Source organism: Rhincodon typus, chromosome 32 (genome assembly GCF_021869965.1).
Source record: "Rhincodon typus isolate 14 chromosome 32, sRhiTyp1.1, whole genome shotgun sequence".
NCBI classification, from domain to species: Eukaryota; Metazoa; Chordata; class Chondrichthyes; order Orectolobiformes; family Rhincodontidae; genus Rhincodon; species Rhincodon typus.
This window is the reverse complement of record NC_063363.1, coordinates 12,027,909-12,043,887: the sequence shown is the minus strand read 5'-3', so window position 1 is coordinate 12,043,887 and position 15,979 is coordinate 12,027,909. Positions and strand designations below refer to the sequence as shown.

Sequence of the window (15,979 nt, the reverse complement as noted above, 5' to 3'; positions counted from 1 at the left end):
ATCTACCAGCCTCATCCCGCCCCCTTGACCTGTCCGTCCTCCCTGGACTGACCTATCGCCTCCCTAATTTCCCACCTACACTCACCTTTATTGGCTCCACCCCCACCTCTTTTACCTGTCTGTCGTCTCTCCACCGATCTTCTCCTTTATCCATCTTCTATCCGCCTCCCCCTCTCTCCCTATTTATTTCAGAGTCCCTTTCCCCTCCCCCATCTCTGAAGAAGGGTCTGGACCCGAAACGTCAGCTTTCCTGCTCCTCTGATGCTGCTTGGCCTGCTGTGTTCATCCAGCTCTACACCTTGTTATATCAGTTCCTACTATCTCCTTAAATTAATCTAGTCCCATTTGCCAGCATTTTGTTCATATCCCTCTGAATCCTTCCTCTGCGTATACCCACCCAGATGCCTTTTAAATGTTATAATTGTCCCAGCCTCTTCCTCCACCTATTGTAGCTCATTCCAGACACGCACCACCCTCTGCATGAAAAAGTTGCCCCTTTGGTCCCTATTAAATCTTTCCCCTTTGACCCTAAACCTATGCCGTCTAGTTTTGGACTCCCCTACTCTGGAGAAAAGACATTGACTGTTCACCCTATCCATGCTAGTCGTGATTTTATAAACTTCTGTAAGGTCACCCTGCAGCCTCCGATGCTCCAGGGAAAATAGCCCCAGCCTGTTCAGCCCCTCCCTCCAACCCTGGCAACGTCCTTGTAAATCTTTTCTGAGCCCCTTCAAGTTTCATCACATTTTTCCGACAGCAGGGAGATCAGAACTGAATGCTTTCATGGGATGTCTACATCACTAGAAAGACAAACATTTGTTGCCTATCACAAAAATCCCTTGAATAAATTGGCCTGTCATTTCAGAGGGCACTTAACAGCCAACTATGTTTATCAGGTCTTAGCGAAATTTGTAGCTCAGGTTATGGATGCGGTTGTTCATTTGCTCGCTGAGCCGGTAGTTCCATGGTGTGCCATCATTTCATTACCATTCTAGGCAATACCATCAGTGCGGCTTCTAATCAAGGTATTGGTGTTCTGCTCCATTCCGAATTTATATGATCCTGTGGTGTGGTGGGTCTTGTCACTTCCAGTTCTGTTTTTCAGCAGAGATCTGTACAAGGGGTCTATGTCTATGTGTTTGTTAATGAAGTCTTATGTTGAGAATCAGGCCTCCAGAAATTTCTTTGCATGTCAGTTGTTCTCCGATATGCAAGGGAATTTCTGAAGGCCTGGTTCTCAACATGGGACTCCTTTAATAAATACACAGAAATAGGGCCCCTATACAGATCACTGCTGAAAAACAGAACTGGAAGTGACAAGACCCATCACACCAGAGGACCATATAAATTCGGAACGGAGCAGAACACCAACACCTCGATTAGAGGTCGCACTGATGGTGTTGCCTAGAAAAGTAACGAAATGCCTGCACACCACAGAATAACCGGCTCAGCGAGCAAATGAACAACCACCAGCCATGTTGCTATGGGTCTGGAGTCAAATGTGGGCCAGACCAGGTAACAGCAGCAGATTTCCTTCTGGAAAGGATGGTGAACCAGATGGAGATAGTAGCAAGGACTGCAGATGCTGGAAGTCAGTTGATAAAATGTGGAGCTGGAGGAACACAGTAAGGTCAGACAGCATCAGAAGACCAGGAAAGTTGATGTTTCAGATTTGAACCCTTCATCTGAACTAGGGAGGGGGAAGGGAGCTTGGAAATAATAGAGGGAGGGAGGTGAGATTGTGGGAAAGATGGGTAGGGCGGTGATAAGTGGATGCAGGTACAGTGTTGTAGAGATTGGTCAGTGGGAAGGGTGAAGCGGATAGATGAGAAGGGAGATTCACAGCTTGTGTCAGGTCAAGGAGGTGGGGATGGGAGGAAGGGCTGGACATGGGATGAGGCTGGGGGTGGGGAGCTTTTAAAGCTGGTGAGCTCTATGTTGAGGCCATTGGGCTGTAAGCTCCCAAGGTGGAATATAAGGGAATGGATTTTTATGACAATAATGGTTTCATGGTCACCATTACAGCGGCACAGTAGGAAGCCATTTGGCCCTTCATGCCTGTACCAGCCCTAAAAAAAAATTAGCATCATTACGTAGTGCCAACCTCCTACAAAATCTAAGAAATTGGAGTCCAGATTTATACTTATTCATTAATTCTCTTCAAATTCCATCAGTTGCAATGGTTGGATTTGAACCGCTGTCCCCAGAACATTAGTGTGGGCCTCTGGATTAGTAATACAGTGACATTAACACTGTGCCACCACCTCCCCATATTTCCAACCTGCTGAGTGTTCCTAGCAGATTCAGTGCACAGTTACATGTATTGAAGTGTTCATGCTCTACCACCTAGTATTATGGCCCAGACCAAACCCCCTCAAAATATATTAAGAAGAGAGTCTCGACCCTAATTTTTTCTTATTTTAAAGGTGTTGTGTTCTGGATGCAATTCGGTTGGTCAATTTATTTGGCTTGAAATGAAACACACTTTATTCATACACTATAATTAAAATACAGATAAAATAAAAATAAAAAGTGTAACTATTGAAATGCTAATCAAAATAATATGTATTAACTACTGCTAATTAACTATTCCAATACAGTAACATCCCATAAACACACCCTTTGCAAAGGCAAATTCAGTAAAAATAGATGGTCTCACATGCAATTCTAGCAACAGGAAGAGAACCTCGGCTTTTAGCTGTAACAGAGAAGAATAAGAGCTTCCACATCCAGTTGCAAGACCCCAGCAACTGCTGAAAGCGAAAACTAAAAATCCTGGTTCTATGGGAGCTTGACCCCACCCATTCAGGCTACTTGTATTGCTCCAGCTTTTTCTAAAAAAAAAAAATTAGGACCTCACAAGCTGTTTATTAGCTTTGGAGCAGACTGCTCAATAATTGTTTCAACCTTCCTTCATTTAAATAAAACAGGACAAAATAGTATTGTCACACTACCGTTTTTTTTTGTTGTTTTTTTTTTATTCTGTCCCAGAAAGAAAGTGGATATATGTGGCTCCTTCTGAATGCACTTTCTGTTGTCTTCATTGTCATGTGACTCCCAAATCGGTGATTGACTGATCCCTAAGGGGGTTACATTAACTATACCTCAGGGAAGGTACTATTTTCATATGTTTTTAGGTTCGTTGAGAGCAGCTTACATTCACAATACTCTCTCCCTTCAATCCACACATATTCACTCCTCATTTAAAATGTTTAAATCAGTTCTCATTCACAACGCAGATGTCAAAATTAATCTCCTCTGTGTCGGATGGTTAAGAAGGATTTCTGCAATCCACCTTATATAACTAGTATTTCTGGCAGTTAACACTGATATTGAAAATGCAAGCACTGTAAGATGCATGCACACAGACACAAATTAGCTTTCACCTTAATACTATACTCCTTTCAAACAAAAAAAAAATCTGTCTTGTGTATGCATTCAAAATGAGAAACAATATATTGCCTTCTCACTAAATGTTATTACAATCTATTAGGAAAGACAATGCTATTAAAATAATTCATTTATGATGCATCATCATGCAGTGCTTTTGCAATATGCAGCACGTCATAATATCACATATAATTTAAGAATAGCTCTTCCAAGACTTTATCAAACCAGGCAAATGTTCACTAAACTAGCACAGCTGTTTTTGCATTTCAACTTTATTTTAAAAAATACAAGCAGGATCCTAACAGAACAGTCAATTCAGTATCTTTCTGTTACCTCTCACTGCATTTTATTTCCTGCTTCCAAGGTAGATATCAGTTGGCAACAGCGTCACTGAGTGATTTAACAATTGGTTCCGATATATCATCAGTTTGTTATCCAAAAGTAATTCCAGTTTTCACCAGACTTGATTGATTTCATGCCTTCACACTTTTGGCAAGTGATGATCTTGAAACCAAACTAAATGCCTCTGAAGATTGTAAATTAGATTGGTATTTGTCACTACTTTGTGAAATCTCACTGTTTTGGGGAATGCAAGTTTTATTCTTGCCCTCTTTGATATTTTATGTCCAAATCAGCTCTCCTGTAACACCTTATTTTCTACTTGGATTCTGACTTGAAAACATTGGCACTTTCACTCTTTTTTTTCTCTAAAAGTTGGGTTTTTGCTTACTAAATTGTTCTTTACCCACTAAATGTCAAAGATTTCCCTAATCACACCTCTTTTGCAGAGAAGTATTATTTTCATTAATCACTACTAAGCAGATTTTGAGCATTTTCTGTATTTATTACAGTTGAGCTTGCTTGCTTATTATCACCTGTCACCATTTATAAATTCCTTGGCCATTTTCCTACGCTTTGGAACTGCTCATGAGGATTATGGCAGCAAATGGTTAATATGGCTTGCCTGAACGCACTTCATGGTGATTACACATCACTTTTTTTAAAAAAAAGTACATTTAATAGTTCCACTTAACCAACAAACAGTACAACTTCAGGTGAATTAATGCGTTTAATGTTATCACATTGCTATCCCTCAGTCAAAAAACTGCTGCATCTAAATGGGACAGATGCACCACTAATGTTTTGCTTTCTCTTGCTGGATCTGTTAGATAATTTGACTTATGCCTACAACCTAAAGCATTATTTAGATAACATCACACATCACAAAAATTTACCATTTGGTAATGTATATGGAACAAATAGCTTCAGGCCAGCAGTGTAATTAGTTGTCAGGTATTTTATGGCCAGTTGGTATTAGTGGTTAGTTGGGAGAAATGGCTTTTTTCAGTAAGAGATCAGAGAACTTTCAACCTAACTGGATATGCTACAGACCGCACTGAACCAGCAGAGGGTGGACCACTTGGAGGCAGTGTATTGCCTTGGAGGGACTGTAGAATAGATTGATGCCTGGACTCTAAGGGGTATAAAGCAAGGTGCAGTTATGCAAAAGATAGCAAGAACTGCAGATGCTGGAGTCAGAGACAATACAGTGTGGAGCTGGAGAAACACAGCAGGTCAGGCAGCATCACAGGAGTAGGAATGTCAACATTACTGGTCAGGACCGTTCAAAATTGTATTCCCTAGAATTTAGAAGATAAAGATGTGATTTGATTGAAATCCTTAATATATTAAGGATGACAGAGGGTAGACGTTTCTGCTGGTTGGAAAATCTGGACAAGAGAACATAATCTAGCAATTGGGACCAGACCTTTCAGAAATGAAATGAGAAAGTGTTACAATATGGAATAAGGTGTCAAGGTTAAAATTTTCCATCTGCAAATGGTATATGATGCTCAACCAATTGTTAATTCTCTTCAAATTAAAACTAAAGGGAAGGGGCCAAAGGCAGGTGTGTGGAAGTAGGTCACTAGCCAAGAATTCATTGAATAGTGGGATAGGTTTAATATGCTAAATGCTATTCCTTCTGTAGATTAGCTGGGGAGGCAGTAACCACCGTCTCCTTCTCTGCAGTCTTCATCCAGGCCGAAAACTTCCATCATTATCTTTCCCAACTGCATACGCACACTCAAACACAAGTTTCATCTTCACACCATCTCACCTCCCTTGTACTGTCCTTGGTGCCCACTCCCAATAGAAAGTATTCCTCCTGGAATTTAGTTCCTACCTCCCCTTTCTTCAATCTTTTGTAGGCCAGAGTGATAAAGAAAACTTTCCAGTGTAAGGAACTGAAAGATTGGTTCATTGTTTATTTTCTGGAATGTCTCTTTAGACTGTATTCACCTTGGACTTGTTCCAGCCGTATTAAATTTCCCCAGTAAAGTTAATTGGCAGTTTTAGGATTTGTAGCTGTAACTGGAAAAAGTAACCTATAACCTAGTTTTTAAGGAACAATTTATGTGAATACTTGAATTCTGTATGGATCATGGTGAAACCCAGTGTTGAATAACTGTTCCATCAATTTGTAATCCCATAGCAGAAGAAACTTTATCTAACTAGCTGGTCTGAAATCGATCTGAGTCAGCATCTGCCTCATTGAATTAAAGCTGCAATTTGTTACTGTTCAAACTAGTGTTTAAATGGATTTTTTTTCCCCTAATGTAAAAGACTATACTTTTAAAATGAAGCAGTATGATCAGATAGGAAAATAGACTTGACTTTAATATTAGCAAGTGTGATTCTTGTTTTGACCATTTCAACAAGTAGAACAAGTCAATCAGGAGGAATCGATAGATAAAATCTTAAGGATAACATCAAATTAGATGTGATAAAATCCAAATTTTGCTGAATGTAAAATGTGCTTTGGAAAAATGTTGAAATCCAAACTGTTCCACTCCTTCCTAACTTGAGGGAGGCAGCACTGGAGTTGAAAGTCCATCAAAATGATTTTTAAAAATGCTTTTTAGTTTTTAAATCTAATATATTCATGAGGAATCTATTTTTAAACTATTCACTTAACCATTTAGGAACATTTGCTTTAAAGTTTTTAAATCATGTTTTAAACTTTTTACACAGTCACTCAAGCTTTTATAACTAGAAAATTTATATTCTACCTCCTCCCCACTCTGGTGTGTAGCATGCTGGATTTCTCATCTACCGTCAATTTAATTCCAACCATTGTCTGCTAATGAAATGCCGTGCTATGTGAAGAGTCCAAAGGTGTGGAGGAAATGCCCATAGATCTACATTCTTGTGCTCCCCATTAAAACGAAAGGGCTGCATTTTAACTGTTGAATGAGAAGTGATTTGATCCAATGTTTGTGCTGTTCAGCTGGTTTTACTGTAATCATTGCAACCATTACTAATCGTTGTTGCCTTGACAACTGCAGTTTAGTGTATCATGCGACTGGGTCTTTTAAGATGAGATGATCATTCACTGGCTTCTTTTTATTTACAGCTTTGAGGCTCTCCCCTTGCCCCTACCCTACTTGTTCAGAAATTTTTTAACAATCTAATTGTTGCTTGTTGTCATGGAATATCTTGAATGCTTGTTTATGTTTCTATTCCATTTTTCCCATTCCTGTGCATGATGCTCCTACTGTTTCTTCCCTTCCTCAAATCATCTGTTCCCTGTGTGTAGCTACATCGCCGACGACAGAACCATCAGCTCACGGTTGGTAAAACTTGATGTTTATTTAGTTACTTTGTTTTGTGGCAAGACAAGCCTTGGAGGGGGAGGTTGGCTCAGATGCATCCAAATACCAGGCATGGTCTCTCTTTTTCTCAAGAATCTGGCTCATAAATGCAGAATTCCTCCTCTTAATCTTGCCCTCTTAGTCTTTCAATTTTATTCTGACTCTCAAAATGTTCATACTTTCAATTAAATCACAAAGTAGCAATATCAAACCATTGAAGATTCAGAGAAGGACTTGCAAAGTTGTTCTTGGCACTAATGACCAGAGGTACTTAAATACCTTGCATGATTGTGAGCTGGAGTTACTCAAGAATAGACACAATTAGTTCTGCCTCCTTGCCAGAGATCACTAATGAACCTTTTGCTGCTTGTTTCAAACAGAGAGATCTTCTAGCGGTTGCCAGCCAAAGAACTCAAAGCAACTAATTGAATTAAAATGCAAAATAACAGGATTTAAGACTAGTCCAATATCTGTTTCTCATTTGCCCAATTAAAAAGCGCTGAACCTTGATTATGTAAAGACACTGGTTTAATCATCAGTATAATATTAACTGTTAAGTCTAATTTTTATTTTTTATATTTTATTTGGAATTATTGATTGCAAAACTTGGTTCTTTTTGGCCCTTAGGAAGTTAATGGAAGTAAATTTTTACATAAACAAATTAATCTCTCTATTTTATACTCGAGGGTTCTGATGCTGAGTTAGCACTACATATGTGTTGGTTGACTGTTCTAAATTATACTACCAACTTCTGGTTTGCCTTTGTCCAAACAAAAGGGCAGACTTGCCATCTACAGATAGTTGGATACATTTATTGTTACTAAATAACTGACCAGAACTCTTATTCCCATCCAATGTTGGAAACTCTTAAAATTTGTCTTCGCACGGGATCACAATGACATGGCACCCACTGCAAAGGCCAAGAAGTGTCTTCGAGACTCTTTCCATAATGTGCACAACAGATAGAATACTGGCCTAGTTTCGGGATCTTGTGGCTCAGTTGGTAATGCCTTTGCTTCTGAGCTAGAAGCTCAATATTCAAGTCCTGCTTCAAGGCATAACCATGAAAGTGTTGTTCAAGACTCAGTTCAACAAGAATGTTAATCAACCTATTAAGTTTTACAACACAATCCCATTAATCCCTGAAAGCAAAAATAAGAATGTGCAAAGTTACCCAAGACACATTCTGGTGTGGCTCTATAAGTAAGCTACTGATTTTGCTGATTTCTGGTGGAAAAGTTTCAAATATTTAGTCAGGTTAAACCAAAGATCCTTTTACAAGAAAAAAAAAGTCTTCTTAGGCAGCACATTGGTGCAGTGGTTAGCACTGCTGCCTCAGCACCAGGCACCCGGGTTTGTTCCCACCCTCGGGCAACTGTCTGTGAGGAGTTTGCACATTCTCCCTGTGTCTGCATGGGTTTCCTCTGGGTGCTCCAGTTTCTTCCCACAGTCCAAAGATGTGCAGGTTAGGTGGATTGGGCATGCTAAATTGCCCTTAGTGTTCAGGGATATGTAGGTTAGGTTAGCCATGAGAAATGCAAGTTTACAGGGAAACGGTAGGGAGATGTGTCTGGGTGGGATGCTGTTCGGACTTGTTGGGCCGAATGGCCTGTTTCTGCACTGTAGGAATTCTATGATCTTTCCAGACTTTGCATTTTTGTTAAATTCCTCTGTTATTGCCAGAAGCATTGAGCTGCATTGCTGGCTGGTGGATCTATTGGTCATTATAAAACATCTGTTGGTAGTCATAGTGAGGATGTTGGATTCCTTAACAGTCATCGCGCCAAGCTTAGTTTTCTTTCATAGTCTACCATCTGGCTAATTTAAGTAAAATGGCAGAGAGAAACCATTTACAAATTGGTGGCCTCCGTTATGAAAAGATAAAATGACTCTTCATATTGTATTTTTTGGGAATTATTCTAAAGTACTGCTAGCTAGAAATATTAATCATCCAAACTAACTCTTCACTGTCCGGTCCCCCTCTTGTCAGGAAATGAAAACAAATTTTGACTGTTCTAAAACTGACAGCATGTAAAGTCAAAATTCCATCAGGTCATCAGGACTTGAGGATCAGCATTTCTTTCTGGAATTTTCTGAAGATTAGCTATTAATAATGTTATTAATGTGCACATTTGTCAGTGATACAGTGAACCAATGTCAAGAATAAACAATCTTGCCATTCATTGTATGGGGAAACATCTGGCAAGGGGATTATAGGATGCTTGGTAGTCAATAGCAACATCTTAGTATTTGAATAAATCCATTCATTATAGTTGGATATAAAAGTCAGCTGTTTTTGTGCAGTGTGTTCGTTTCTTTGAAACAAAACAGTTAGCTGGAGTTGCTGGTAATCTTTGTGACTGTGAATCACAGTTATTGTGTTAGTTGACATAGATTTAACTGTGCCACACTGATACCAGCTTGATGTTGCATTTTAGCTGGGGGAGGGAGAGAGGGCTGTTGCCTTGCAGTGTTATTGCATCAGTCCCTATTCACCTTGAGTGCATGACATCAATTCTTCTGTTGGCCCTTCCCAAAATGATACTGAACCATGGGCAGCACCTGAATGCCTCACTCTAAGGCTTGTTTTGCCACTTTGGATGACATTTATTATTTTCAGAAACCGCACAATGTTTTGATGCACACTCTGCTTGTGTTATTAGTCCACAGCTGTGTAATCTAATCTTGGTGTGTCTGTAGGAGGTAGGCCTGTGTTTTTAACTCCTACTAATCTGTGCATAATTTTGCTGCTTACTAATTGTGCCATTCAGCTGCTCAGAATGAGGTTTAACTGTGAATCCCTTTTATAGCTCCAGATCAGGTGAGGTTCTAATTTAAATGGAGTGTGCTTGGAATGAGGGGGAGAAAGAAAAGACTTATTAATTTCCTCTATTTTTATATCACTGTAGTCCTACTAACCAGATGTCGTCTTAATAAAGTTGAGATTGTGGGAATGTGTTAATGTGCAACAGTGCCTGGCTAAGGAAAATGTGTCTGTTTTCTCTGTGCTGGAAAAAAGATCACCCTGCAAGTTGGCACAGTGTTTGATAATCCACACCATGAGTTGGCACTACACCTCCCCATGCGGTGAACACCTGAGGACCAGGGGCGTGAAATATCTCTGCCAACGTAGCATTAGAGCTCCTTAAAAAGCCCCATGTGGCACACTGACAGAGGTTTAGTGTCAAGTTGTTTATTCACACCCTCCGAAGCTAATGACGTCTGACAGTCAAAGACATAAAGGGGAGGGCTGCAACAGAAAATAATCTCCTAAATTATTGTGGATAATTGGACCTTCAAGCAGTTTTGATTTTTGGCCCGACTTGTCCAAAAGTGTTTTGTTCTTAAAGTATTGTTTAGAAAAACCTGCTTCTACTACGTTTAATATTCCGCATTCTCCCCTTCAGCACTAGGTTGATAAGAATAAGAAATCAATTTAGAGGTGGCCTGTAATAGTCTGTCTTGGTATGGTAGGCCAGTTACTTGACTGTAGGACAGTTGATATCCTGAGCTTTAATATGTGGCTGGCTCAAGCAAACATGGGACAGCAGTGTGAATGAAATCTTAAGCAGGCTCAATCAGCTTTGCAATCTGTTGCCATCATCTCTGAAATGAAGCATTTCACCATGTTTTTTGTGTTTTAAAAAAAAACACACTAGCCACCAAAAATGTCAATGGCAAAGCAATATGTGGTGGGTAGTGATGGGTGATGCAGACTGGCAGTGGTGGCACCTGGACTACCTGCATTGGGAACCTGAGTCAAGCAAGTCTTGGGATCTGCCATGTTTGCATTGACTTCTGAGAATCTCCTGATGCTCACTGATCAAACCGCTGTGTAAATGCAAGTTGTTTGGTGCCAAGGCTGGAAACTGGTGGCTTGGTGGAAGTGCCAACATCCATGCCAGCAATCCATGGCACTACATCCCAATCTGAGCCTCCCAGTACAGAGAAGGGGGAGAAATTAGCATAAACAAGCTTGTGATCAGCCTGCTGGCGCAGAGTTCAAAAATTGTAAACGATGAAGGCTTTAATAAAAAAATAAATTAGGCTTGTTTGTCCTCCACGGGTTTGCTCCCTTGTATCTCAATTAATCAGCATGTAAACAGGATGAGCTGCTTTCTTTCACTATGTTTAAAAAAAAAATCTTCACTTTTAAAATGAAACTTTGTGGCTCTCCTGAGGTTTCTTGATTTTCTTTTGTAATTATCCACACTTCAACTGGGTGACCCAGCACGACAGGCAAAAGAGCATGTCTGCTTCTAAACTAAACAAAAATGACTGTTAATTATAGAGAAGGCTGAAAAGAATACAACCATGAATATCCGTGTTTGAAGCTCAATTTTGCCAATGTTCCAAGCTAAATCCTTGGCAAAAAAAATGCTGATTTATTCAAGCCTGGGAGCTTCCTCAGTTACATCATCTTATTATTAAAGCCTCAATGGCAGGATTTAACATGTTAATTGTCTGGCAGAGAATGCTACTGATTCCATTGCATCCTGGCCTGCAAATCTTTTTCCCCCTGGCTGGGGAGTGCTGACATCTTGCCTGTGAGAGATAATAGAGGACTTGATATTCATTTACAGAATGCTGCCCTCCATTTCCTGTGCCTTCTATCCTTGTCACTTCTCCAGAACCGACACAAATGAGTGCATTTGCAGGCTTAATGCTTTATTTGTTTGAGGTTCAGGAAGGCAGAATAGGTTCAGTCACTCAACACAGCCAGCTAGAGTGTGGGTCTGGACTAATGGTTTTTATTTTGCAGATGGGTGAGGTCTGTGGCTCGGACAATCAGAATTGGGGCAACTGAAAATTAAACACTAGGATGAAAAGGGATCCATTAAAAATGTATCTAAACATAAGTGTGACTGAAATACACTAGCATAATGCAAAGGTGACAAGCTCTGTCTGTGTTTGCAATGAAATGAACTAATTTTCTATTGGTCGTACAATTTTTCACTGAGTGGTTTGAGGAGAATGCAATTATTTGAACAATGGCATAGGCTACTGGCATGAAGCATCCAATCACTTAGAATACCGCATGAACCGTTCTTGGTAAGGCGAGCAACGTTGTTGTTTTCTCTCCCTTCTCTTTTTTTCTCTTCCCTCCATCACCCATTTTAATACCGGGTGCAGACCTTCCCTCACAAGTGGCTCAATCTGGTCTCAGCAACCCCAACCTCTTGCATCCCAAAAGTCACTCACCATTTTTTGCACATTTAGAGCATTTACAGATGGAGCAGATGTATTTGAGTGGCCTACCTGTGACCATAGGCAACAATCCCTCTCTGATATACTTGGTGTGACCAAATTTAATATGCATGTTAAGGCAGTTTCAGGGTGTTTGTATAGGAATGGTACCACTGTCAAAGCCCAATGCTTTACTAATTTAGCAACCACATGAGCTCTTTTCAGTAAGACCAACCACAGAGTTTTGAGGAGTAAGATCCTTTTCCATCCTCTTGGTCTAGGGTCCCATGACTGATATTTTAGTTGGGATGCTCTAACTTAGCTCAAAAATCACAAGGTTAGAGCATTTGTCTACGAATCATTGACAATTGAATGTTTAGTTGTTGACACTTGGGATTCAGAGGGGTTTTGGGGAGGAGGGGGCTTGAGCTTGAGTCCTTGCTCGGATGGAAGATGAGGCTGGTTCAGTGAGCATTTCACATCTGGAGGTGTTCCAAGCGTAGATGATGAGTTTACATGAAAGTGGTGAACAATATTGTTAAGGTGGAAGAATGTTGTTTTGACTGTGCAGAGGGTATGTGACTGAAAGCTCACCTTAGCATAAAATGCAATACCACAGTTGTAAAACAGTGTTTTGGAATTAGACAGTGCCTGGGATGGGGAATGAAGAACGTGGATACAGAACAGAGTTGGTGGTGGGGACTGAAGACAATAGCTTTGGTCTTGCTGTTAAATCCTTGAAAGAAACCTCTTCTCATCCATTGCTGGCACGTGGAGGGATTGCAGGTAGTGACTGGGTCTTTAGTCAGATTGTACGTGGACTCTACTGGGTTTGTGAACGAGTGAGGGAGTGTAATGTGCACTCACGGAGGAACAGTATGTAGATCAGAGATGGACAGAGGATCAGGCTGGATCTCAAGGCCACTACAGCAATAAGTGTAGAAGCAGGAAGAGAAGGCAATGCATAATTGGATAGAAAGGAATTGAACCAGGTGGGGGCAGTCACATTCGGTGGATTTTGGAAGAGGACGGTATTGTGAACTGTCAAGAGCTGCTGACAGGTAGGCAAAGATGAACTTGCCATGGTCACAATCATAGAGGATTCATTTGTAACATTGTGTTTAGAGCTGTCTGAAGAGCAAAAAGTTGATGGGAAAGGCTCACCAGATCAGAGGAGAAAAGGAACGGAGATTTGGCAGAGAGGCTGCTAAGTGAACTGGTTTTAGTCCCCAGGAGAGGTTGATTAGGTTGGACTTGCACTCATTGGAGTTTAAGGAAATGAGATGAGACCTTATTGACACACCCAAGATTTGTATGGGAGCTTGATGGGTTAGTTGCAGAGAGGTTCCATCCCCTTGTGGAAGAGTCTGGGACCAGAAGTTGTCATCTCAGTGAGGGGTCACCTATTTCAGGCAGATGAGGAGGAATATTCTGAGGATGGTTAATCTGTGGCAGTTATTTGCTGCAAAGGGCTGCTGAGGCAGGGTCAATAAGTATGTTCATGTGAGAGAGATTTTTAATCAGTGAGGGAACAGGCAGGAATATCAGATCAGCAATGATCTCATTGAATGGTTAATCACCTTTAAATCACTTTTACCTCAGTGAAGACATTGCTCCTCATCTCAGTCCTAAATAACTTGCCTCTTGTACTGAAACTGGTCTTGAATTCTTAAATTCTAACCGCACTGAGTGAAGAAATTTTTCCGTGTTTCCCCATTGGACTCTTGAGTAACTGGCAGGACAAATAGAAGAGCTGAATATTATTTAAATAGGGAAAGATGGCTAATGGCTGCAGCACAGACTGATTTGGCAATAGAGTTGAGGATTATCAGTTCAGCTCTGATCTCATCAAATGGTGGAGTCAACTCGATAGGCTGAAAGGCCTACTCCTGCTCCTACATTTTAAAGCTTTGAGTGAAGGTTGATTCTAAATTATACTTTTCTGACCAGTGGAATACCACATTTAGGACCATTGCTACCAAAATCTCTCGAGTCGGTATTATGGCCCTATATTGAAACTTGCAGTAACTGACTGACAATAAATTTGAGTCCAAGTTGATCAAAGCGTAATAATTGAAACATCAGCAATTATCTCATGACTGTGTCTATTGAAGAGGGAAATACGTGGTTAAATCAAACATTCTTGGAATTGATAACAGCATAAACAGATACTACTTCAATCTCACCAGAATCTAATTTCTCAGAATTGTTAATGAAAAAGTAATGACTGCCTCCCTATTAAATCAAAGCATTTAGATGCATAGATGTGACTCGGAGTTAATACAAAGAGCAAAGATTTTGCCTGGCATTTTTTCCATTCATTGCGAGCAACTGACTTTCGCATTTAATTTAAACTCCATGTAGTTATTAAGAATAGTAAAACGATTTCACAAATGAGTGTTATTTGGGGCCGCACTAAATTATCACTTGTTTATGAAGCAGTTGATACTGAAATGCAAAAAAAATTAATTTCTTTAAGAAATGATTCCATATTTAGTATCCCTCCCGCAGCTCCCTATCCATTACAGCTATACATGACAATAAAGTCTTTGAAGACCTTAGTTAAAGTGAAATCTTGGTCTCTGCCAACCCACGTCACCATGGGTAAGGGCTTTTGAATTAACTTCAATTTATTGTCTCAAGACAAGTAAAGATCAGCCAGGGTTATTGGTGTTCGCAGTCTAGTGGGTCCCTTTAAAAATGACATTGGATGTTAACAGAATCGAATTTACCTGTCATATTCCCATATTTGAGTAACATGCCATGGGTCAGTCTAGGGCTCACAGTAAATACAATGACATTAGCAAGTTTGACCCTTGCAAGAAAATATGCCAAAGGCCAAGAGCTGGCTTCATGTCTGCAATTTTTTGTGTTTTCACAGGATGTGTGTCACTGGCTAGATCAGCATTTATTGCCCATCCCTAGTTGCCCAGAGGGTAGTTCATCATCATCATTATAAAATCATAGAATCTCTACAGTGTGGAAACAGGCCATTTGGCCCAACAGGTCCACACTGACCCTCTGAAGAGCGTCCCACCCAGACTCACCCACCTGCCATAACCCTGCATTTCCCACGGCTAATCCACCTAACCTATGCATCCCTAGACACTATGGGTAATTTAACATGGGCAATCCACTTCACCTGCACATCTTTGGACTGAGAGGAAACCTATGCAGATGCAGGGAGAATGTGCAAACTCCGCGTAGGCAGTCACCCGAGGTTGGAATTAAACCCACGTCCCTGGCGCTGAGAGGCAGCAGTGCTAACCACTGAGCCACCGTGCCTTGAGAATTGACCACATTGTTGTGGGTCTGGGATTCCATGTAGGTCAGACTGTGTAAGATGGCAGTTTCTGTCCCCGAAGGACAATAGTGAACCATAGAATCATAAGTGTTATACAGCACAGAAACAAATCCTTTGGTCAACTCGTTCAGGTCAAGCAGATATCCTAAAATTAATCTAGTCCCATTTGCCAGCATTGGGCTCATACCCCTCTAAATCCTTCCTATTCATGTACCCATCCAGATCCCTTTTAAATGTTGTTATTGTACCCGCCTCCTCCACCTCTGGCAGCTCGTTCCATACATGCAGCACCCTCTGTGTGAAAAAGTTGCCCCTTGGATCCCTTTTAAATCTTTCTCCTGTCACCTTAAACCTATGCCGTCTAGTTTTGGACTCCCCTACCCTGGGAAAAAGACTGCACGGTGGCTCAGTGGTTAGCACTGCTGCCTCGCAGTACGAGGAGCCT

The 15,979-nt window shown here is 40.6% G+C and overlaps 1 protein-coding gene across 3 annotated transcripts in view; it reads left to right on the top strand.

Annotated features, from left to right (window-relative positions):
* Positions 1-15,979, top strand: part of cadm1a (cell adhesion molecule 1a) — a 405,153-nt gene that overhangs the window by 368,943 nt on the left and 20,231 nt on the right. For 2 of the 3 annotated variants that reach the window (XM_048615517.1, XM_048615519.1), the window contains one exon: positions 6,989-7,021. The exons of the other annotated variant lie outside the window; for it this stretch is intronic. In XM_048615517.1, coding sequence (XP_048471474.1) covers positions 6,989-7,021 — 33 coding nt within the window. The remainder of the gene's footprint in view (positions 1-6,988; positions 7,022-15,979) is intronic. 3 annotated transcript variants of the gene reach the window in all.